Source organism: Centroberyx affinis, unplaced genomic scaffold (genome assembly GCF_046629955.1).
Source record: "Centroberyx affinis isolate AG114_WGS23_722 - 3 ecotype Tasmania unplaced genomic scaffold, CSIRO-AGI_Caff_v1 ptg001629l_1, whole genome shotgun sequence".
In the NCBI taxonomy this organism is placed as follows: Eukaryota; Metazoa; Chordata; class Actinopteri; order Beryciformes; family Berycidae; genus Centroberyx; species Centroberyx affinis.
The window spans coordinates 239,822-263,302 of record NW_027280067.1 but is presented as its reverse complement, the minus strand read 5'-3'; the positions used below and the strand labels follow the sequence as shown (position 1 = coordinate 263,302).

The following is a 23,481-nucleotide window of genomic DNA, read 5'->3' as shown; positions in this document are numbered from 1 at the left end:
TTCTTCATCAGACTACTAAAGTTAAGTGGACAACATGGGTAGAGAGGATGGCAGAGACTGAGACAGAAGGAGGAAGAGAGAGACCTCCCTGTTGATAACGCTTGGTTTGTATTTTCTATTTTGCATGGAATTAGGCATTTTTTCTTTCTCAAAAAGACTTTCCTTTAACATTGATTGTATCATGAACGTTAGATGTTTCTGCTTTGGACATGATGACGACAGCAACACGCCCCTTAACCTAATGAGATGGCTGAGCATAGAGCGAAGGGCACTGATGCAGTTCTAACAAATCAGATGAACCAGCAAAACAAGAACTGAAAATATGACACCCCTCACATGAGAAATCCATAGCAGTTTTTTTCCTGGCTGAATTAAAATCATTGCTCAATCAAAGTTTTATGAAACGTTGATGGATTACTTTCATCCCTTATACTGAATATAAATACAACCACAAGAGGGCAACATAATGATCTTCCCTCACTGCTATCTTCACTAATTACAAAGCGGATATTTTAAATGTAGCAGCAAAATTATAGGTGCCGAGTTTAAAAAGGCTCCTTAGGGAGGCAAGACTGAGACAGAGTCACAGATAGGGATAAATATACAGTAATATACTGTATATAGGAAGGGGTAGTTCTGTTTTTTCCCCAACACCAATGATAAACAGTCAGCCGATGCATGAAACATGTAAACATCATATGTTTTTCACGTCACATAATTTTCAGTGTCACAAATTTAATAAATTCAGACTGTAAACATATCAAATTGTATAAATTGCATTTAAAAGGATAGCTTTGTCATGCTATTCCACAGATCCTGTCCGTTGTATAGCCTACTGAAAACAAATTTGCTGGACACCAAAGAAAACACCACTCTGCCTCTTATATAAAAAACTCTGATAATCAACTCATTGCTTAGCAACAGAGGGTTCCATAGCAACTGTGGAGCATTCTCCCTACAATGTTGCAAGAGAAGCATGATGATTTATCCAGTCTTGAGTCTGTGTATCTGCTTTTGTTTTCAATGGCCACTGCTCTCATGAAGCCCCTTTCTCAGGAAAATAAACAAATAAACCAATATGCTGCCTCACACCCAGTGCCTCCCTCGCATCAAATACAGTGTCCCCGAGAATCATTGGCACTCTTGGCAAACAGTAGCCAAAATGCTCGTAGAAAATGAACACAAGTATGAACATAAGTTCAGTTATATCTATCATCCAGAGGTAACTGTTCAAAACATAGTTAATTTTTAATGTGTTATGACATTTAAGATTATTGGCACCATTATTGACACCCTTGCCAATAATTAGAGAATGTCTTTGAATTTATTGCATGACAAATGTCAATTATTTTTGACATGCTTTAAGAATGACCATATTGTTCATGAGATTCATGGTATATTCCGTTGAAATACAAGCCTTCACTGCTGCATCTTGCTTTTTGGAGGGATAATTTACATTCTCATGTATGCGTCAAATTTGCCTGATATTTCACTGTGGTGTAAAATGGACTACAGGTTCTCTTTTGAACTATCAAGGTACTGAGACTTGGTGAGAGCTGCATCCCCATCAACCTTTTTACCCTGCTTCCACTGTGCATAAAACACACATGCATCTGTCCTCAGAATTCATTAGAAATATAATGTCATAATCTTTATACAAGATGGTATTTAGGTTCAGGCTAACATACTGCCTCACAGTATTTTGATATTTCATCAGTTATCTACAATACACCAAAGAGAATAATAGCTGACCCTGATGATAACAGAAAGATCTGCTACGAGAGAGTAGTTAAGGATTTAATGGACATTCCAGAAAAATACACCACAATACCCACGGTCTTGATCTGGTTTGAAGCAGTAATTTGAAATTTACTCTGCAACATGTTATGGAAGAATGTAATTAGCTTTGTAGCAAAGAGTACAAATAATTGCAACAACCTCCTTTTTGGTAAAAGATTGGAAATAAACTATTTCTCTTTTGTCCCTAAACAATAGTTAATGATTGTGAAAGGGACTTTCAACCCAAACCTTCATGGTATTTAAACAGGAGAAGCTGTAATGAAAATATTAGCCAGTGTTATTCTTGGGCAGTTACACAGTGCTGAATATTTGGTTAATACAGGTATGAAATATTAATAATTGGACTGGGAAATGTGATTTGTACAATGAATAGGAATTGGCCTGACAAGTATGACCTGAGCTGTAAGAAACCGTGAAATCTTTACATGTATTATAATATATAGTTAAGATGTAAAAATAGGCCTAGGCTTATGATTATCTGAACAGTCAACAAACATAACTAATTAGTAAGCACACTGAGCAAAGATAGCATTACAGAAGACAGTATTATAATCTTAACACAATGGCTTTGAACTGCTATAATTAAGTTGAATCTCATATAAAGATCGTAATTTTTGCCATGCGCGTTTGCTTCAAGCTATTGTTGTTTTTGTCACTAGACATTTAAACAAAGTTAACAGACAAATCACAAGTCGCATCCAACTAGTGAGAGGCCTATTCTTAGTTTATGCTCTTGGAAGCTATCTTGGATGACAACAACACAAACCTTTTCCAGATGCGTATTTTATAGCTCATGTTCAAATATGGAAGAGCGGATAGAAAATTTTGTCAACGTTGCTTTGTGGACAAAAAGTTAAAAATGACACAAGATGCACAACATTTTATTTTTAAAGATGTAGCCAAAAATGACATGCTGTGATTCATGCTTCTCGTAGCATGTAATGAATAAAAATCTATAATTGGTCTTTTACATGTGGAGTGTCCTTTATTAAGTGAATTATTGAGCCACTGGAGCAAATGAGCTCAAGGTCTCCCATTATCCATCCCAGTCCTCACGTGGTAATCCTCACGTTTGTGGTCTATAGACCTGTGTGTCTGTCCTAACATATAGGTTGGTAAGTGGTTTTTGCAAACAAGATCAGTCATGCCAAATGTATGGTGCAGCCACTTGCGAGGAAAATATCTGCTTGAGTCCTTTAGTCTTTTCTGGGCTGTGATGAATTTATAATGAAGCACGGGGGCTAGGCTTTCACATGACCTCGCAAGTCCCACGTTTTCAAATAAAACGCACTCTGTATAGCCTGGATTTTGTCAAATCTTGTAAATCCCAACAAGAAATGACATGGATGATACCGTCTGTCAGCTGAGGTGATCATGAGGCAAAAATAGGAGTCCTTGTCAGTGAAAGTATTGATCACAACATGTTACGTTTAATCTGATAATGGCCAATAAATAACAGTTTGTTTAAGCTTATTTATCCAAGCAAGGTTTGCTGTAGATGCATGCTCCTTTACAGGAAGACCCTTCTACACATTCATACAATCACATATATTCACACCTAGGAGGGAGGGAGAAGCTTTAATCATTTACTTTTGCCACCTAGATATTCTGAGCCAGTCAGGGGGTTTTAATGGGTTATGTTTATATATAAATATAAATAATCACACTTCTGCCACTATATGTGAGAATACAGAAGGTGCAATTTATTTTTTTTCCTGTCCAATTTCTCCCTTGACTTATACAGTAAGATTGAGCAGGAAATACTCACTGAAATTGCACTATTTCTATTTGCTTAAATATTGAAAGCAGAAAGACTGCAATGTTTTAGACTTGCTTTGAATTCTCAGAAACTGTGAACATCCTGATGGAGAGTCCACTTTACATCCTAAAATCCTACTGAGTCCCATTAAGAAGTATTGAAATGACCTGGGCAAGGAAGACAGAATCAAACCAATTTTGAAAAGAAATTGTTGCCATTGTGGCAATTTATCCCAAAGAAAACAATGGAAAACACTGTTAAAAATATATTTCTCTGTTATTTGAATTTTATACTTTCAACAGAACTTTTACATTTTACTTTTCATGCTGAGTATTTGGCATATAACTCAGACCAAAACATCCAAATACATTTTAGAATAACTTTGTAGGAATTGAAAATACACAGTGGAAAATACTTTTTGAGGAGTTTGTGCATAAATCCTAATATAAAATTAATATTATTATTTATGGCATAAGCAGACACAGTTACACCATCTAATTATCAAATGTAACAGTGTAGCAGATAAAAGCATTCTTCTGTCAAACCTGCAGACATGTTTTATTATTCTCCATGAAGGTGACCAGACCTTTAGTTATGGAAATAAAATGGTAATTACAAGTATCTTAAAAATGCCATGGTTTATAGTTCTAACTATAAGTGGAGCAGTGCAAAAAAGTGGAGACAAGGAAAACTTTCTGATCTGGATTGATTGTGGTTTTACTGTAACTAAACTGAGATTAGGCCTTTCCACCACTGCCTTTCAGAATTCAATAAATGCTCAAAAACATTTCAAATTAATCTTACCCACCCAAAATTTGCTTCCTCAGGGAAATAAACAGTGATATTTGCAAATACAACTTAAAATTGAAATATTTTGCCACAGGACATCTGAAAATTTTTCAAATTGATATTGAGGTCCAGAACTACCAAACTTTTGCATGAGCATTTACCCTTTCCAGTTCATCAATGGAAGATTGATGTACTAACCAGGTGCAGAACTTTTGTGCTTTTAACCTAATTACAGTAATATGTATTTTGACGTGTGTCAGCTGTCGAGTGCAAAAATTGAGGACAAGATTAATCAAATGACTCCCTTCGTATAATTACCTAAACTAGAAATAACTATTTTGCCTGTGGTATTTAATGCCTAGAGAAAGTGTGTCTTAACTTCTCAACCTGTGTCAAATTAGATTATTGTTGTGTGCTGCATGCTCTATAGCACTGCATTGCATAAAGGAAAGCCTATGGCTGAAGAGAGCTGAAAGGGGGACAGGGGGAAGGAGCAAGAGGATGAAGAGGATGATGTCCAGGCTGGGATTGAAGGCACACAAAGGGGGGGTGTCATTCAGAAATTTCAGTCATGGCGACGTTGTTTTGGCCTAAACTTAATTAAAAAAGTAAAACATATATGTTCATGTTTGACTCAATGTAGGAATGAAATGGCCAAAGCTCTCAATAATTAATATTTAATTCTACAGTAAATGGGTTCATGTTGGACATTGTATGTTGGACATTTCAGTATAAATGTACAAATGTGCCCAATATCCCCATGGGCATCATTAAAGTTTCATCTAAGAAATGCTGCCCTGTTTTATTGCAGAACAGGCCTATAGGAGACCTATTGGCTCCACACTCTATAATTTATTCTGTAGTCCTGCTTAATGTTTTTCTTAGGCCTAATTAAATGTGGCATATATTTACAACTTCAGTCATTTAAACTGAACCCTTTCCACATCCATTTATTACTGTTCCAAATATCATTGCATAAGTCATGAAATAGCCTTGGTGTTGTTGTTCAGAAGAACAAAATACAGTAGCAGTGAAAAATAATTTGTAAACAACTGTCGGACAAGGGAGACAGGGAGTCTGCTTTTGGTCAACTGTCACATTAGGCATGCTATTAAACTGCTTTTAATATGCCTTCAAAACTACTGTCCCTGTTTTCCCTCACATCCAATGACATGTTTCAGGTGCAATCCAAGCCCCAGAGTGCTCAGAAATTGAGGCAACCGAATTTGTGTGCCAGATATTGGTAAACTGGGTACCAAATTTGAAACAGCTGCCTGTGCCATTCTTTTTATGTGTGGGTATGGTTTGCACCCTTTTTAGTACAGTAGGTCTGGCTCTGAATGCTCATTGCTCATACTTACTTTTCTCACTCAAATGACAAGCATTGCACTGGACTCAATACTCTGTAACACCCAATTTTAACTAGGCTATCTCTTTTTAAAAAAATGACATCACAGCTCTGATGATCTTAAACGCTCGTTTACTGTGCATGCAACGACCTCTTCCCATGTTCAATTAAAATTCATGTAACCAATAAATGATATATTACATAATGTTGGTAAAATTGTAAAAGTGCTAACACTAGCACTAACACTAGTGAATTATTATAATTAGAACTTATCTTCCACACCTATGAATATATATGGTTAAGGCAACTATGGCTAATGAAATAGCCTCCTGATATATTAGTAATAGCTGATGAATAAAGGTAAATCATTAAAGCAGTTCTGGCACAGGGAGTCATAAAGGACAGAGTGGAGGGCAAGAGAAAACGATGAGGTAAAACAGGAGAACAGAGGCAGTACATCAAGGGAAGTCAGTGGGACAGAGGATAAGTAAAGGTGGCCTCATCTAACCGTCCTATCCTGTCACAAACCACAGACCTGATATATGAAACGTACTTAGATTCCACGCTAAAAAGCTGCGTATGAACGAAGGTTTTGAATCTGCATACACAGATTTTGTCGGTGAATCATTAAACACTGCGCACATCACCAGTGGACTTCTCTCATCATAAATCACAATCCCAAGAGGAACATTTATTTAAAGACTCCAAAAGGGTGAACAGTGACTTAAGCACCGGTGGCGCGCAGTTTTAGTTAAACCTAAAGTCAGTAAATCTGGGTCAAACAGTAACGTTGCCACACAATTCACTTTATTCACATCATGGCCATGTTTGATTTGTGTCATATTCTGAGTGGGAAAAGCTACACTGAAGACAGCAAAGCAGATGGAAACAGAGGCAAAATCAACACCTCATTGAACATAAAATTTAAAATATGCATCAAACTTATCCTTCAGTATCGTCAAGAGATGAGCAGAGCTGCGGATGAAGAGTACGTACAGGCAGAGGATGGGAGGTACACAAGGGGAGGTGTGGTTCATGATTTATTCTCGTGACCAGTCTGTTATGAACTGAAATTTAAAGAGAAAGAGAAGCTCTAAACACTCTTGAAGTTTCATTCTTAACTCGATGATAAAAGGGGCAGCATGCCCACATATGGATATTTCAGTGGAAATCGTGCCCATGGCAGTAGACCAAGCCAATAGGAAACTTATTGGCTAAGCAGTGTGGAAATTATTCTATAGTCCGACTTTAATTCATTTAATTATAGGCCTACTTGATTACTGTAAGCATGTCACACATTCACAGTTTCAATCGATGAAATGATTTCCATGCCCATTTATTATTTTGCAATTTATGTTTTCAGAAAATTTGAAAACAAACAGAGGATGGAGAAAGGGAGTATATTAGGTATACTATTAAGATACTTTTAATTTGTCTACAAAAATTATCACCTCTCTTTGCCTCTTCCATCCGATGTCCTGTTTAATGGGCAATGTAGCGTGTGGTAATGGTAACGGTGTAGATCCTGGCCAAGAGAGTATGATTTCATGAATTAACTCATTATTAAGACTGATCTATCCACAAGTGCACAAAATCATACATCTAACAACATGTTCATTACCAAGTCCATCATGAGGCTAACTGGCAGAAACCATATGCAGGTGAGTGAGCAGAGGACCGTGTTGTAGGCTGCCATTTTGACAAATAAAGTTTAATACATATATGTTTTTTCACTGCTTCTTTTGTTCAAGGTGATTTCACAGTAAGAGTGGCCAAAGCATGTTTTAAAAATCAAGACCACCAGAGACCCTACAAAACGCACAATATTCACTCATCAAATTAGATGTATGACTTGCCAACAAACTGGTGACTTGCCAAGGCAATAAACATTGTAAAACTGAGTCCTGGGTGGTGCTCAACAAACGTGACGCTGTGCTGGCATGTGAAATACATCATATTTATATACACAATCTATATGCATGCCATTTGATGTCCTACTATGAATGATAACCATAAGAAATAAAAATATATCTTGCTTACGTGACATGAACTTTAAGCCACCCAGTGCAGCCTACGGAAATGAGTGAGCAGAGGCCTATAAAACGAGATGCGTGTGAAACAGGGAAGTGTACTTTACTTATTAGACATTTTCTCAAACACTTCACTTATGTGGATCTCACTCCTTAGTACTCTATGCTTCTCCTGCACTGCCATCTAGAGCTTAGAGTTCATTTATTTGCACATAAACTGATGATACACCAAAGAAACAGAGAAGAAGTCACATTGTGCAGGTGAGATAAAAAAAAGACACAGAGGGGCTTTAAAAAAACATCTCACCTCAAACAAAACAAAGAAAAAAACAAGATGACAAACAAAAGTCAACGCAACCTGGATAACAGAATCTAAATGACAAAGTCAAAAAGGAGGAAAAAATAGTATATCAAAAACAAAATGCATAAATGTAAAGTTGTGAAAATAAAATAAATTTACACAGACCTTGTGTAAAAAAGTTGAATCAAAGTGAAAGTAACAGTGTATGTGTGTGTGTGTGTGTGTGTGTGTGTGTGTGTGTGTGTGTGTGTGTGTGTGTGTGTGTGTGTGTTCAAAGAGACAAAGAGAGAAGGAGGGAGAGAGAGAGAGAGAGAAAGAGAGAGAGATGGTGTGTTGTGCTACTAAGGGAAAACTTCAGGCACTTTGGCTCATCAGTCAGTTCCTAAGTCTATATTTGAAATGTAGAGGGATGCAGCCTTATTGGCAATGTAGATGTATCTATTCCAGTTGGGATCTTCTGTCAAGTTGTGAAGTTTGAATTTATTAAAAAAAATCTATGTCTGGTGTATATTTCTGCTGAAAATGGACAGAATGTTTAGTTGGCGAAAGAGTGGTGCTGTAAAAATGAAGTTAGATTTGTTTTGATATTCAGAGATAGTTTGTGTTGGAGCCATTTGCAGACCATCTAGAGATCGTTCCATTAGAAACCACATCAGCAAAAAAAAAAAAAAAACAGTTTGCCATGTTGGCACAATAAGAAATGTTCAAAGAAAAGCTATGAAAAAAGCTATGAAAATCAGTTTTTGAACATTTTCATAGCTTTCTTTGATTGAAACCGACAACACAATAAGAGTAGCCAAAGTGTATCTGCAACATCAAAACCACAACGCACCGCAAAAAATCTTAAATAATGGATCGTTTTTTGAAAGCATGCACTTAAAAAAACACAGCGCAAGCCAACAAGCAGGTGCATAACTTCAGTCCTGCTTGTGATGACAAACGTCAACATTTTGAGCCGCTGGGTGGTGTTGAGGAAGTGATTTACCATCTGCGACAAATGAGCTCCATGTGATTAAACTCACAAAGGCTCTATGCGAAACGAGCGGCTACCAGCTATACGCCTTACAAAATGTGTCCAAACAGCTTAACTCTTACATGTCTGTTATGCCAAGTTCCAACAAGCCGTGCTGCATTCCATTAAGAAATCTTACTACCTTAAGGAATACTGTTTCAGCATTTTCACAGTCAAATGAAAGAACAATAGAATAGCAACTCATAACATATTGCAATCTTGAATCCCAATAGTCACACATATATCTTGAGCATATGGATATGCAATTGCATATGGATTAAAATCACAGATGAATTGTGAACAGATGAACAATTGTCAATAAGTGACTGTATATCCCCCAGTGTATATACTAGACTTTTATGAAAAGAAGAAAAGATATAGGCCAATCCATCACACTTAAAAGCATATTTCCAACCTGGTCTAGTGTAAGAATATCAACTGACAGCCAAACATGTTAGAAAGGACTAGGCAACACTGACAAATTATTATGTTGTCTGATCTCAATAAGGCATGTTTGTATGACACGACCAGGCCGATCACATTCCCACATTATTGACGTCAACATCTACACTCTCACATCACATTCTTTCCCCGGCTTTGCATGATGCACACCTCGTTTTTTTATGTGGAAACCCTGTTTATACCTCTGGCTGTTGGGAGTTCAGTAATGAGATGGGCTTTTAAGCATGCTTCCTGGTAGTGAGGCTGGCAACATCCATCTCTGGAAGCTGTAAATGACATTTCTTTCCTTGTTTATCTATCTGAAACAATTGGATGGCTGCATCCTGCCCTTGGTCAGCCTATCCTGGCCCTGTCAAGGACACACCTCCCATCAATCACTGAAGGTTCAAAAAGTGAGTCACCGGGGACTGTAGGAGGAGAGTCGAAAAAAAAAAAAAAAAGCCCTGCATGCAAGATGCCTCACCACCAATGTCTGACCTAGGATTTTTCTACTTTGCAGTCCACCGTGATGCATTTTGGTGCAATTCTATCAGCGTTTTTCTCTTTCATTTCAAAGTTGCTGAAAACAACACTTTGAATGCGAAGATGAAGTATGTCCTTTCTCCTGCATGCTATCTCTCGCCACCCTTGCCCCTCTCCGCCTGCCTACATACACACCTCATTTAATTCAAATGGAAAATCTAAGTAAAGGGAGAAGTGAAAAGCGCCCACCTTGAGCATTTTTCCTGTGTTTCCTCTGTAATAAATCACTGGGCGTTCTCTCTTCATCAGGATAGATATCACTTCTACATGCCCCAACATCCATCCTGGTATTCTGACACCACACTCCTGTTTTGCGCTGAATAGGCAGTACTTTGAGACTGAATTACGATGGGCTGTGCTATCAGCCCATATGCAAAACAGCCCACCATTTGACATGTGGCGGCACACAGACTGAGAAGAGATTGTCGCCAATATGGCAAAAGTAGCGACTGATCTTGAGAGAACTACTGTCGTATATATTCATTAAATGGGTGCTACGGAGGATGCAGGTTTCAACCGATGTCTTGCATGCATCAGTCAGTGGTCATGTTTAACAGAGTACAAAATTATAGTGTGGGAATTGGTTTCTGTAAACAGCTACTGCCCATATACTGTATGTTAGCAGTCCTTAGTCTATTCTGAACCTGAGTTTAATACCTTACATATGTTGGACATTCCAAATTGAATATTTAGAAGTGCTGCAGCTTCTTGTATTCACATGTTTGAACTCTCACTTTCATATTCGGTCATTTACATGTCTATTCTACTCACCGCACGGCCTCACTGCATCTGATCTGCAGTTTCATGGCTACATTTACTGCTTTTCCATTACAAATAAGATCAAGCTGCAGCTGGGACTCATTTGGGTCAATGGGAAATGAGATCAGTAAAACCCGGGTTGCGTATGGCAGACAGGGACTGGTGACCATACTTTGATGCCATGGCTGCAGGGTGAATTGGCACTGAGCTGCATCGGAGTGGTAAACTGAGTGCCGCCTATAGCCAGAGATCAGGTGCTTACAGTTATGGCTCCAAACTGCCACGCAGCCACAGTGAATTGTCTGGCTTTAGCATTCCTGGGCTCCTGGTCCCTATTGATGTACTGGATCATTTAACTTTGAAATGTACGGTAACCGGTCCTTCAGCTGGAATCACTAACACAGATATGAAACACCTTTACAGTAAATTGGGACAAATACCCAGATATAACCCTGCGGACCCCTGTGGAAGCAAAAAGATCCTCAACCTTTCTGTATATTGAAGGTATCTGCACAGGAATACTTGGTTTTTTAGCTGGTGAGAACTTTGGATAATCCCCAAAACAAGTAGATCATGCTATTTCCATTGTTAATATAATAGAATTTGGTGTTTTTTATAATATTTACAAGCTATATTCTTTATAAGATTTCTAAGGTATATTGCTTCTCTATCAATGATTATCAACCATGAACTGAAGTGTCTCTTAAGAAGAAGTGACCTGCATCTCCCTGTGTTTTCAAACTTGGCTCGCTTCAGCCGTTAAAAGTGGCTCAGAGCAATTAGGCAACTATTTTTGTGCACTTGAACACTCTAAATAAACTCAGACCCCTCTGGAAAAAAACCTAAATCAGACGACCCTGTGGGTAAGTTTGTCACGTTAGTAGATCCCAAACATATTTTAAGAATGCACAGAATGGAACTTGCATCTATATCCTGTGCTTTGTACTGTGGTGGGAATTATATTTACAGATTTTCTTGTGAACATGTGTCTTATGCTTTTTAGGTGTGTTAATGTGTTCATGCATGCGTGTGTGCATTTGTTACTTCGTTCATACGTTCTTTTGTTCATATGTAATGCTTTTTGCAATGCTCACTGCTTAGTGGAATTGCAGTGAGCACTGTCTAGGCAGCGCAGCGCCCCAAGAGCCCTGCATAAGGGAAATACAGTGTGCATATAAACCAAGCAGTACAGTAGAAGTCAAACAAGCATCAACCAACTCAAGGCTGTTTGAATCTATCAGCTATCTGATTTGAAGGCTAGATTTCAAATCAGACAGCTAACATTTCTAGATAGCCAGGGTGTATTTATAATGGAAATAGCTAGGTCTAAAGCATTGAGGCAAATACCACACAATTTAAGAATTGATATATGCAGCTACAGAACCAAAGCTCAACGACGTCAACATGATCTACAATGTGGAACTGTTAAATTGACAATGAATCGGATCCTGACTTTGTGGAACATATAGAATGTTTGTGTGAGGTTTTCCACCCCAAAGAGTTTCATTTCATAGAGGTGATAACCATTGTGAAAGAGAAAATGTACCCACAACCCTAGAGAAACCCCTGTGGGTACACTCACAGTCACCTCTTTCATCTTTTCCATTTCATTCTCAGTGGAGCTATACATTGGTGTGACATTACAGACCTGGGACAGGACAAGCTCTTTTCTCCTCTTTCTGCCTATAAGGGACAGTGGTGAATGTTCACTAGCACACCTTGAACAGTAACATTTTACATCTCCACATGCAGCTCTGAAGCTCTTTATTTGAAGCTCTCCTAAATAATTACAAAATAGATTATCATGTGCAAATGACAGCGATCACATGGATTTCTAAAGTCTGCAGGGCTATCTATGCCAATAGACAACACTTCATAAATTACTCAAGCACAGCACAGACTTCACCTTCTGTTACATTTGCAGAGTCTCCAATTCCTTGTTCATCCTGTTTATGTGCATCTACAGTATGCTCAGTGAAATTCATTCTCTCTCTGGCGCACCACTGACAGAAACCCATTTAAGACATAAGCCGGTATCATCGTTTATTACAGCACAAAGCCAAAATAATGAAGGATAGTAGCCTTAGAAAGCACCACAGTACTGTATTGTATTATATTTGCACTGATAATCTAAATTATTTCCCACATTCAACATTGGAGCAAGACAATGTAAAATGCTGACATAATCAGCAACCGTTGCAAAGTAGCTGAATAGTATGAAACAGCCCTATCTATCTTGACATACACTACAAATATGACTCGCAGAGCAGGGCGGTAACACTTTACTGTGCATGAAATCCTGTTTATAACAGTCATAACTGTAGGTGTAAGCGCTGCATAACAGCATATTCATGCATACTGATTCAGTCCTTGTCTAAAGCTTTCATTATGCGTTTGTGTAATACCTACGTCATTTGCAACATAGCAGCGTGGAAGAGAGTGGCAATTTACTGAGGGGAGATTTTAAAATAAAAGTCCTCCTGGCATTGGCATTTTAACTGAAAAACATGCCTTGGGTTCATGCATTGAGTGGTGATGCTGTTTTTCACACATTGTCTGCCGCGTGATAAATTAACCACCCCTTTGTATCGCCTATACCTTTCCATGTGCTTCCCACTTCTCTCTGGACTTCTGCTTACAGTCCAAGTTCAATTAACTTGTCTGTTGGTTGTTTAGCTGTTAATTACTTGCTATACTTGCCTTACTAGCTAGATGTACAGTTGTTACAGTTACTGAAACAACATTTGGCAAAATGTATCAATGGTAATGCCACTCATTGGACCTTTGGGAAATCGGTATGTAGGCTATCCCAGAGCAGAGAGGCTCCTTGTTGCCTCTAAGCAATTGCAGTTGATGGGTTGACACTGGGGCACTGAGTCAATTGGGCCACCAGACACACATGCCCAGGTTGTCACTGCACCCACCCAATCAGCTAACAATTTTCTGCTCTCTATGCTGGGAGGACATATGTGGGGATAGTTAAACCTATGATTTCATCAGTTCTAAAGCTTTAAACCCGATGCTGAGGGATCTTCCCCTTTAAAATTACATGTAGTGCAATTTGCAATTTTACTGCAATCAGCAGTATGAGCGAACATCTTGTTAAATAGCTGATCACAATAAACTTTGGTGGTAAGTATGTACGTTTATCAGTGGGAGGGTAAATACGCACATTTCCCATGGAGAAGCTCCCATTTAATGTCAGTGGAAAATGCTATAAATAATGGTATAGTTTCCATTTGCAGTCTTGTCAAGTCGGATAGCATTTAGCTGTCTTCTTTATGTCGTGAAAATAAAACATTCATCATGTTGGCTGACAGGTAACTGATAGCAGTCCCCTCTTAAACTATCAAAAAACATTTTACGATATACATAATTAAATTTCCCTCAGACTGTAAAAAGATTTATTCCTGATCCAGATGCTTTTTCTCTACCCTATATCATGCAGTGCTTGAATAATTTTTCTGAGTGCATTAATGAACTTCGTCAATGAACCTGCTCTAGTGTGCTGTAGCAAAGCCTCTACGCCAGCATTCGGTTGGTCATTTAAAAATACATTCTCTCTACAATGACAAGCTCAACCCAGAGTCACCATTTCAAAAGTGCTTGCCTCAGAACCCCCTCCAGACATTTGTCAACTATATTTAGTGAGGGGGGATTCACCCTTATGCTCTCTATGATCAGTGCTAGTGCATGTATGAACATGCAAGTCTACTTGTCAGTTAAAAAGCTTGACAAAGATATTATTTTCCCATCGCAGCATATTTAACTCTATGCATCTATTGAATAGACCATGAAATTCTGTCAAGTTTGGATAAATGAGGTTTCAACATGTTCTGTGACAGAAACTGTGCAGGCTGGGAAGGTCTAGCACTTGGTTAGGGCTCAGAAGGAAGAGGTGCATGTTCACAGTATTTGTGATATGTCGCCCTTCGAGCTTTGTTAATGGTGGAAGCTGAGATCATAAAACCCATTTCGGTGATGATGACAGCTTGATTTGAAATATGTCCTCCACAAGGACGAATGTGTGAAGGAGGTGACAGCTAAGCTGAGCTATCTTATCTCTTCGAACTGACTCAACTGCAGTTTTGCCTTTTGTTTTTTCTTCTTTTGTGCAAGATCTTTACACTGATTTTCCTTCGGTAGAATCCTGAGCAATGCTGCACACTGGTGACCCATGATTCCTGTTCCCATGCACAAATCAATAATAGAGGCAGATCATCCCGCCCCTTCTTCCTTACTGACAGTACAGACCCTACCCACCACAGCCCAAGACCTCTAGCAGCAACAGAAACCCGACAAACAAATGATCTGCTCCAAGATCCCATGCAGAAACAGATACACATACACAACAGCAGAAATACATTTTTAAAAAATGTATTTAAACAGTAAGCCTTTAGCCGCCATTTGTCTAGCAAAGGTGGAGTTGCAGCTTAAAAATCTTCTACAACACTTTCTGAGAATGTGTGCAGCCATTTCTATGCAGACCTTAGCGTGAGATTGCTACTGTACAATTGTATAATTTTGCTCTTTTCGTCCAGCTTTGCTTTGAAGATTGCGCTCAGGGCGCACACATAATCCATAACTTTTGTTGCAATGATTGCCTTGAATATTACAGCACCATAAAGAGAAAGTGCTTTAATCACTGACTCATTTTCTATTAAAATATAATGCATACTGTATATTGCAATGCATTGCAGAGACATCAATGTGCTCTAAATTATACAATTCTATACTTTGTCAATTCTTTACGCTAAGGTGCCAGTGCTTTCCTGGCACAGAGATTCAGTAAGCTGAGAAGGGGAATCCTCAAAACCCCTAAACCAAGAGCAGCTTGTTCTTCAACTACAGTAAAAGTTGGTTGTATTGTTGCTGACCCTATCTGTGACTGGGGATTGGTGTTAGATCCCATCACTAACCAGTCCTGCTCCCCTAAGGCTGCTGACAGTTATCATATGACTGAGATACGCTAGCCATTTCAGTAGTATATGGACCCTGCTGCATTAATTCTTATATAAATCAGATGTGTATGGTCATATTTTGTGCAAGTTTTTATACCAAGCTTGCTATAATCAGAGGCATTCAGTGCTGCATGAGGCAATGAGTCTGTCATGACAATACAATTCACAACATCCCAGGTCCAGCAGCTTGTTATTGCAGAATGATTATGACCAATAGTAAAAATTATAAAGTTTCCTTTTTAAGCCACTTTGCTGACAAAACTCTAACAACACTCTGGAAGGACGGCCAGCAGCACTAACTGGGTGGAACAGCAAGCGTGGTTGAGTGGAGCATGAGCCTTCTCATGCACAGAGAGGTGCTGAGCAGAGAAGACACTGTGGCTGTGTGCACAACTTGTTTGAACAAATCAAATCAAATCAAATCTGAATTATAGGTTAGGCCAATATTGGACATGCTATGCAACTCATTATTATGCATGAATAATATGAATCTATACACCAAAGACATGCTTGCCCTTACAATCATCTACATTACATTAAACATTATTAATATCATTATTATTAATATGGTTGTTGTTGTTGTTGTTGTTGTTGTAAAAAATAATCTACTACAAGGTGGCAACATATCTGTAAATTTGTTGAGAGACTTATTAATAATTATATGGGCCTCTTATGAAACTGATTTAGCTAGGTCGTGTATTTCATTAATCTACTTTACAAATTAATTCAGAAACATTTTATAGGTCACTTTTATGGAAATCACATTATCATACATCACATCAAAGGTCCTACCATACTAACATAAGTGTTTGTACTGTCTTGAGGCCATTCATCAGAGAAACCGTGTCATGTGTGTTAAAAGGGTTCTACAGTATATATTGAGGTGGGCTGAAATGAGATTTTGTCATCTAGGATGTGCACTAACTCTAAGTGTGATTTTATTGTGCAGTCAACTTGGATAGGGAAATAATCCTTTGATACAGAGACATGCATGCTCTTGATTACCTGTGTAAGTGTGTGTGAGTATTCGTGCATGTGTGTGTGTGGCTGCATGAAGGAGAGCAGACCTGGGAAGCAGGAATATGGAAAGATGAGAAGTGAGATAGAAAGAGGGATACAGAAAATATGAAAACATTGGAAAAGTGCATTTTCTGCAGAAAATGTATATGTTTGCTAAAAACTAGAACAAGATTGTGCAGAAATTTATTGTGTATGGATATGTTTTGATTTGCTATGAATATGTTTTGCATGTGAAAGCGCTAGATAGGTAGCTGTTATGCAAAGGATAATGTACAGCTTCCCATTGGGGTCCCGATGGACCTGAAGGGTCTTATTTTGCAATAATGACACAGTACCATATCCCGCTTATTATGTGGCCAAAGACATTAATCATTTGACACAAAATATTGATTTAAAATTATTTAATTACAAGCAAATGTAATTAAGAAGCTTCTGCCAAAATATGGTCCAGCAGGACTGCAACCATAGAAACATCTGTAGCTAGCATCCACACTGTAGCAGAATTGTAACCATAGCAACGTAAACAAATTCACTAAGATTGCCTTCAGCCTCTAACCGGCAATAAAAGGTTTCATGCTCTCCAAATAAGATAAATGTAATATTGGAAAAATCTTCCATGTTTCTAACCTGGGTTTGCAGAGTGTCTGAAATAACCAAGGAGAACGTCTAACCTGCTTAAGATGAAAACAGCGAAACGAATGAAAAGATCAACAATCATGTACATTTATAACTTTTTTGCAACATGATCTCATAAGCAGTCGTGAAATGAGCACAAACTCTGAAACGCAGATTTACATGCTGTAGACACGAATTATGTGAAAATTACATTCCTCGACCACGATTTGGATTCTGTGACAAATAACACAAATTGGATTCCATGGCAACAGCACAAATTGGACATAGCATTTTCAGGTTGGCCTAAAGGTTGGCTAACGGTTACGTTTCGGCAAGTAAAACAACTTTGGTTATGGTTTGGGTTTAAGTTACAGTCAAGCAACTACAATAACAGGTTAGGAAAATCTTTGGTCATGGTTAAGTAGGAAAAACTTACGCTAAAAATTAAAATTTGACTCACAGTACAGATCTCCTTCATACAAGCCGGGTACCGTGGTCACCGGCACTGAAGGCGAAAGCACACGCCCATTTTTCTGCTGTAAAGTATCCTTTTAGCCTACTTTTACATAACTGTGTACATTTATCCAGCACAAGATTGTTTTAGGAAATGTGATTGTGAAATAATGTTCCGCCTTTACAGCTAACATTAACCTCATTGGCTCAGTACGTACTGCTGAGCTCGGTGTTTTGACAGGACGGTTGTCGCGCTGCATATATCATGCTCATTTGCATTGTATTGACTTGAGCTCAACTTTTTCACCGCTTTGCAAGCTCAGATCACATTTCAATCTGAATAGAGGCAAATTGGTCGCTTAGTAAACCGCTTGCAGGTGTGGCTTCCTGTGTGTGTGTTCCTTATTTACCAGGTATATCAGCTGTTCAAACTCTCAACTTGTCTATTATTATTACTCCATGTATTATTACCCCAAATACCTCAGGTGTTTCATGTCATGGCGTCCGCCATTGTGTGTAACTATACTCAGAAATAAAACTCTGCCATACAGCATTTTCTAAGATACATTGCCTCGTTCAAAACCTGTCTTACACCAGATGAAACAGGATCAAATATTCCAGTAACAGGCAAACTAAAGAGATTATTCATCGCAAATATCATTCCATTCATGTTTCCAAAACAATTTGGTATTGGGTAAGTAGTAGAGTAGTAGCAATAACTAGTATCAATAAGCCTACACCACATTTTCATGCATGTACTTTTGGCATCATCCACTTGTTGAGCAGTAGTTGCAGTATCATATCAGTTTAAACATCATAGACATTTCAGAATAGGCAAATTCCACAAATTACTCCCAAATGCCATAAATAAGCAAGTCAGTGGCTCATGTAGGATCGAGTCATATAGAGGGGAATCAGGTAAAAGGGTAAAAAGTAAAAAATCACTACTGTTGTCCTTAAATAATGCTTTCTTAGCCTAGACCCTATTCACTTCTCTGGTTACCTCGCTTAATCAAATTCAACTATGCACCCGGGTGATTTGGATTCTGCTTAGTACAGGTTTTTTGTCTCTGGTAGCGCACCACAACCATGGGCTATTTGTTAAGAAGTTAAAGCCAAAGGCAATAATCCAAACAAACAGGGAATAAAAACGGACAGAAATAAAAAAAAGTCTCACCATTTGCAGCCGATGCATGAGTCAGGACAAAATATCACAACACCCCAGGTTTTGCGATCAAATTCTACAACAATAATAATAACCATAATTACAGGTAGATTACTATTCATTCCCCCCTTCGACATCCTGAATGGTGGACAGTTGAGAATGCAGGTGAAAAGACGTGCTAAAGCCTGCCATTTGGGTCTGTTGACCATTTTAGAGCTCTGTCACTTGAATTCCAGTTTTGGCTCGGAGATCAATGGTGAGGAGAGGACAGGGTCTGAATGGAGTGACTGCAGGCTGGGCTTTTCATGTGGATGTGCTGGCGTTAAGGCCACCGCACATCAGTGAAATCCTATGGCATCACCCTTGGCAACCTGGGACTCTTTTAGACTATTCAAACCGCAGCCTTTTTCCTCCGATGTATACCTTTGAGCATGTGGGGTGTTTTTTTTTTGTTCTTTTTAATACGGGTGTGGGCCAGGCTGTCGGGAGGCACAGTCAGTGTCCAGCATTGTGCCAAATTAAAACCCTCTTTGTTCACTCTCAAGAGCTGAAGGTCGTCAGCAGTTGTGTCAGGACAGAAGTAGCTGACTGATGTTGGAAATATCAAGACATGATGGACTACAGCTCCCTGGCCTGAGGGAAAGGCACCGCTACTCTGTGCCTGGGATACTCACACTTAAAAACTTAGCCCGCCGCAGAGTGCATTCAAAGGCTGTTGAATGCACTTTGAAAGAACTTAAAGGTGCAATCTCACCTTCTAGAAACTAACAACAAACTAAAAGTGGATGAGGTTGTTGAAAACATCTTCACAGTTAAACCTTGGCAAGAAAGAGCTAAGTTATAAATCTTCAAAAAAAAAGAAAGAATCCAATCTAGAACCAGAGACCAGTACCGTTCATTCATCTCAACAGCTTTTGTTTAAATTAATGTGAAATGTTATAGTGATATAAACCATTTGTGGTTCTACATAAAAACTGCCCATTCAGACTTCTACATTAATGCACCTCTGTGGTCAGAAAAGGATTTATTCTCTTTCTTTTGATTTGCAAATGAAGGGCAAGACCAAATTTACCCCTTTGACTTTAATCAGAAACTAAGCATCTTTCAGATGCCTTATGCTTATAACGAATGGATAGTTTGATAATTAATAATAGAAAATTACAGTAGAAGTACTGGGGATGAGACTAGTCTCTGTAGAAGAAAACAGGTGACAGCATTTATTTTGATAATACCGAATCCAACTTGAACTTTTGTATTTGGGTTGTAGTATTTATATTCACAGTAATAATTCACAAATCTGAGATACATTATTTGTGTTTTGAATCCTTATTTGAGTTATATGTGCATTTATAGCAAAGTGAGTTATTTTCTCAAGTCTGCTGGCCTTTTTCGGAAAGTACATATACTGGCCTTTTGTATTTTTTGACATTCAACTACTGTATCCGCAAAAGTTTGCTTTGACTTGTATAACTATAGAGCTACAACACAATACCAGTGAGGACACTAAACATAAATTGAAAAAGGAAAACAAGAGTTCTGTTCAAAGTCACTTCTTTGACTACTTAAAATTGCTGCCAACTGATATACAATATAGGCACTATCTGAAAAGGCAGAGAGAAACAGAGAGCTGCCATTTGGCAGCACCAGCTACCTAGCTAGCTACATTACTGGAGCAGAGTAGGATGTGATCAGAAGCAACAGGAATTGAGCTTGCTAGCTGGTACGGCACCAACTGGTAATTCACCAACTCCTGAAATTGGCTACAAATTGAAAAAGCTTCAGTTTGAAATGTTCAAAACTGCTGTTGAGCACCATGAGCTTATTTCAAAGTCATACAGCATCTGAATAAGAACCTCGTTTTACAGTGTCATTTCTTCCAATGCTTCCAGTGAATCTATGAAAAAACACTGGAATGGGATGGAACATATTCGAAAAATAGGACTAGACTTAACCTCAACTATAACACATTTTTATTAATGGCTAACATCAGGCTAACACGTTTTGGCATATAAGCCTTCATCAGAGCATCTGTTTTTGGCAGAGCACCCAACCAGAAGAAGGTTATGTGAGGAGGCGCACCTGCTATACGTTTTTCACTGCTTGCTCTGATTCTCATCAAGTGTGTTGTAGTGGCAGAAGTGACAGGCTGCGGCCTGCAGCCTATTTAAGAGAACTAATGGTGAACAATATTTATTTAAAAACATTATTTTGATTCGACACGGTAAACATATAGAGAATAATTGACTGATTAAACATAACTGCAAAATTATGTGTGGAAAACATAACATACTGCTAAATTGTGAAATTATGAGGTGTATTCAATATCCTAAATATTTTCTGCTATTTAGCACTACAGATAAAAGAACAGCCTTACTGACGAATCAATTAGGCCATGTGTTGTTCTTTAATCAAATCATCATGATTACATGATTTTGTTTAATGTAGCATAAATTTTGTACATGCAACATGGCCGCACATTCAGACAATAACTCTCCAGATTCCACAGTCAGTCTTGTTGGTGGCAACACACATTTTCCCTCCCTTCCTCCCTTAATTTCTGCATCTGACTTCAGTATTCTTGCACTCATCACTCGCAAGCTGTCTTTTTTGGGCATAAGGACTAACGACTTACAAGAGAAACTGACAGATATGAAACTGAGAGATTACAGGTTTGAAAGCCAGCTACTAAAAAAACTGAACTGATTGTGGTTGAGCATGGGGTGCACAGGGATTTTGCAGCGATTAGGGGTTACTGGGTTGAGTTTGAGCATGTCGGTGCGTTCCCAGGTGCTGTAGGCCTCTTGCCACGCAGCGCTGTGAGCAGCACTGGAGCAAAGTCCCTTGCTCTTGTTAAATTAACATCACACCACTCCTTGCTCCGCTAACACGCTCCGCTAGTGAAATAGCTCCTTTGTTCTTTTCAGGCAATAATTGTAATAACCGGCCATGAGCTTTTCTGATAAGAAGCTTTTGAATCAATGTGTACAGCAGGAACAATATAGTTGGTGCTGAAATTGATAGCTGTAATCTTATATTCCATATAGGTTTTTAAATTAGAGACATTACTGAGCATGTCAGTCGGTGCTGAGTTATGACATCATCAATAAGTGACTTTAAACAGACTATGCTAATGATAATGTCAAAGCAATAGAATGGGGAATGTCCTGTGGGTAATCTAAAATAGAGGTGCAATGAAGAAAATAACTTGAGCTGCGAAAAACAATTGCATTTCCCTTAATTTCTCCAAACCTTTCACTCAAACTCTAATTCTTTCTTGTGAGGATGCCAGTATAATCACAAGAGCCTGGTTTGAAATTACTAGCCATGGGCTAGCAGGTTAGTCACAGATCTACACATTTTTATACCATGAACACCTACAGGATGTAGTTAAATAGCTAGAGTAAAAACAATTAACCCAAACGACATACACAACTGACCTGTCATCCCCACTCCCCCAACTTTCATTTATTATCAAAATAACCATTATGTTAATGAGAGGATGTAAAAGATGCACAATTTCCAATAAAGGTTAATGGGGCAAAATTGTCTCACCCTATCTGCAAATCAAATGCCCAGAAATGCCATTATGACATTTTATTGCACGGAGCCCACATGACACCACTAATCACTTTAGTATTAAAAAATCAATGAATTCACTATCCCTGATTTCAAGAAACATAGGGTTTGACTGCTTCTCCCTGTGTGTGCCCTACTTCTCGAGGAGCAGCCATCTTCGATATGTGAATAGATGCATAGTAATGACATGGTAGCAGTCACTTCAAAGCCATTCCCTATATTTTGCCACAGGCTAACTCTTCAACAGATTTCAGAGGAATGACTAGTAAATATCATTGTGTTAAAACGTCGACTTGTAAATATCCTGGAGCTCCAGGAACAGATGTAGTCTCTCTACACGTACCTCCAAAATCAGGCCTTAGACGGATGTCATATCCCTTCAGCAACTTGTCCACGGTGGTCTTGGCCACAGACATTCCGGTGTTTCCAGTGGAGGTGCTGCGGGCAGAAACCATGAGTGTAAGAGCGGTTTTGACGGAAATAATATATATACACATATACAGTATAAAACAGAAAGAGTGTCTGATACATATGGCAGAGATATTTTGTGTTCCTGACAGCACACCTACTGTATTCCTAAGCTTAAAATGATGTACTGTGTTCAATACATTAATTGATGCAGGTGTAAGATATGAAAGCCACCTATGAAGAGGAAGCCCATAGATTCATATGGTGGGGCTTTGACCAATGAAAAGGTGAAGTAAAAAAAAATAACGCAAAATACAAAAAACAGCACCCAATTAATTAAAAATGTAGATCCTTCCATCAGTCCATCTATCTATCTATCTATCTTTCTATCTATACTAGTCCCATTTTAAGAAAACATTTATTATTTGTATTTCTTGGTCTTTCAATATCTCAATCTCAATCAATCAGCTTCTATTAACTAAGAATTAGTCATTTCAGATT

The 23,481-nt window shown here is 38.4% G+C and overlaps 1 protein-coding gene across 1 annotated transcript in view; it reads right to left on the bottom strand.

Annotated features, from left to right (window-relative positions):
* The window catches only part of gabrb4 (gamma-aminobutyric acid type A receptor subunit beta4), a 66,409-nt gene extending 43,382 nt beyond the window's left edge, over positions 1–23,027 (bottom strand). Inside the window, exon 1 of the mRNA XM_071528163.1 lies at positions 22,916–23,027. Coding sequence (XP_071384264.1) covers positions 22,916–23,027 — 112 coding nt within the window. The remainder of the gene's footprint in view (positions 1–22,915) is intronic.
* Positions 23,028–23,481: the final 454 nt, after the last annotated feature.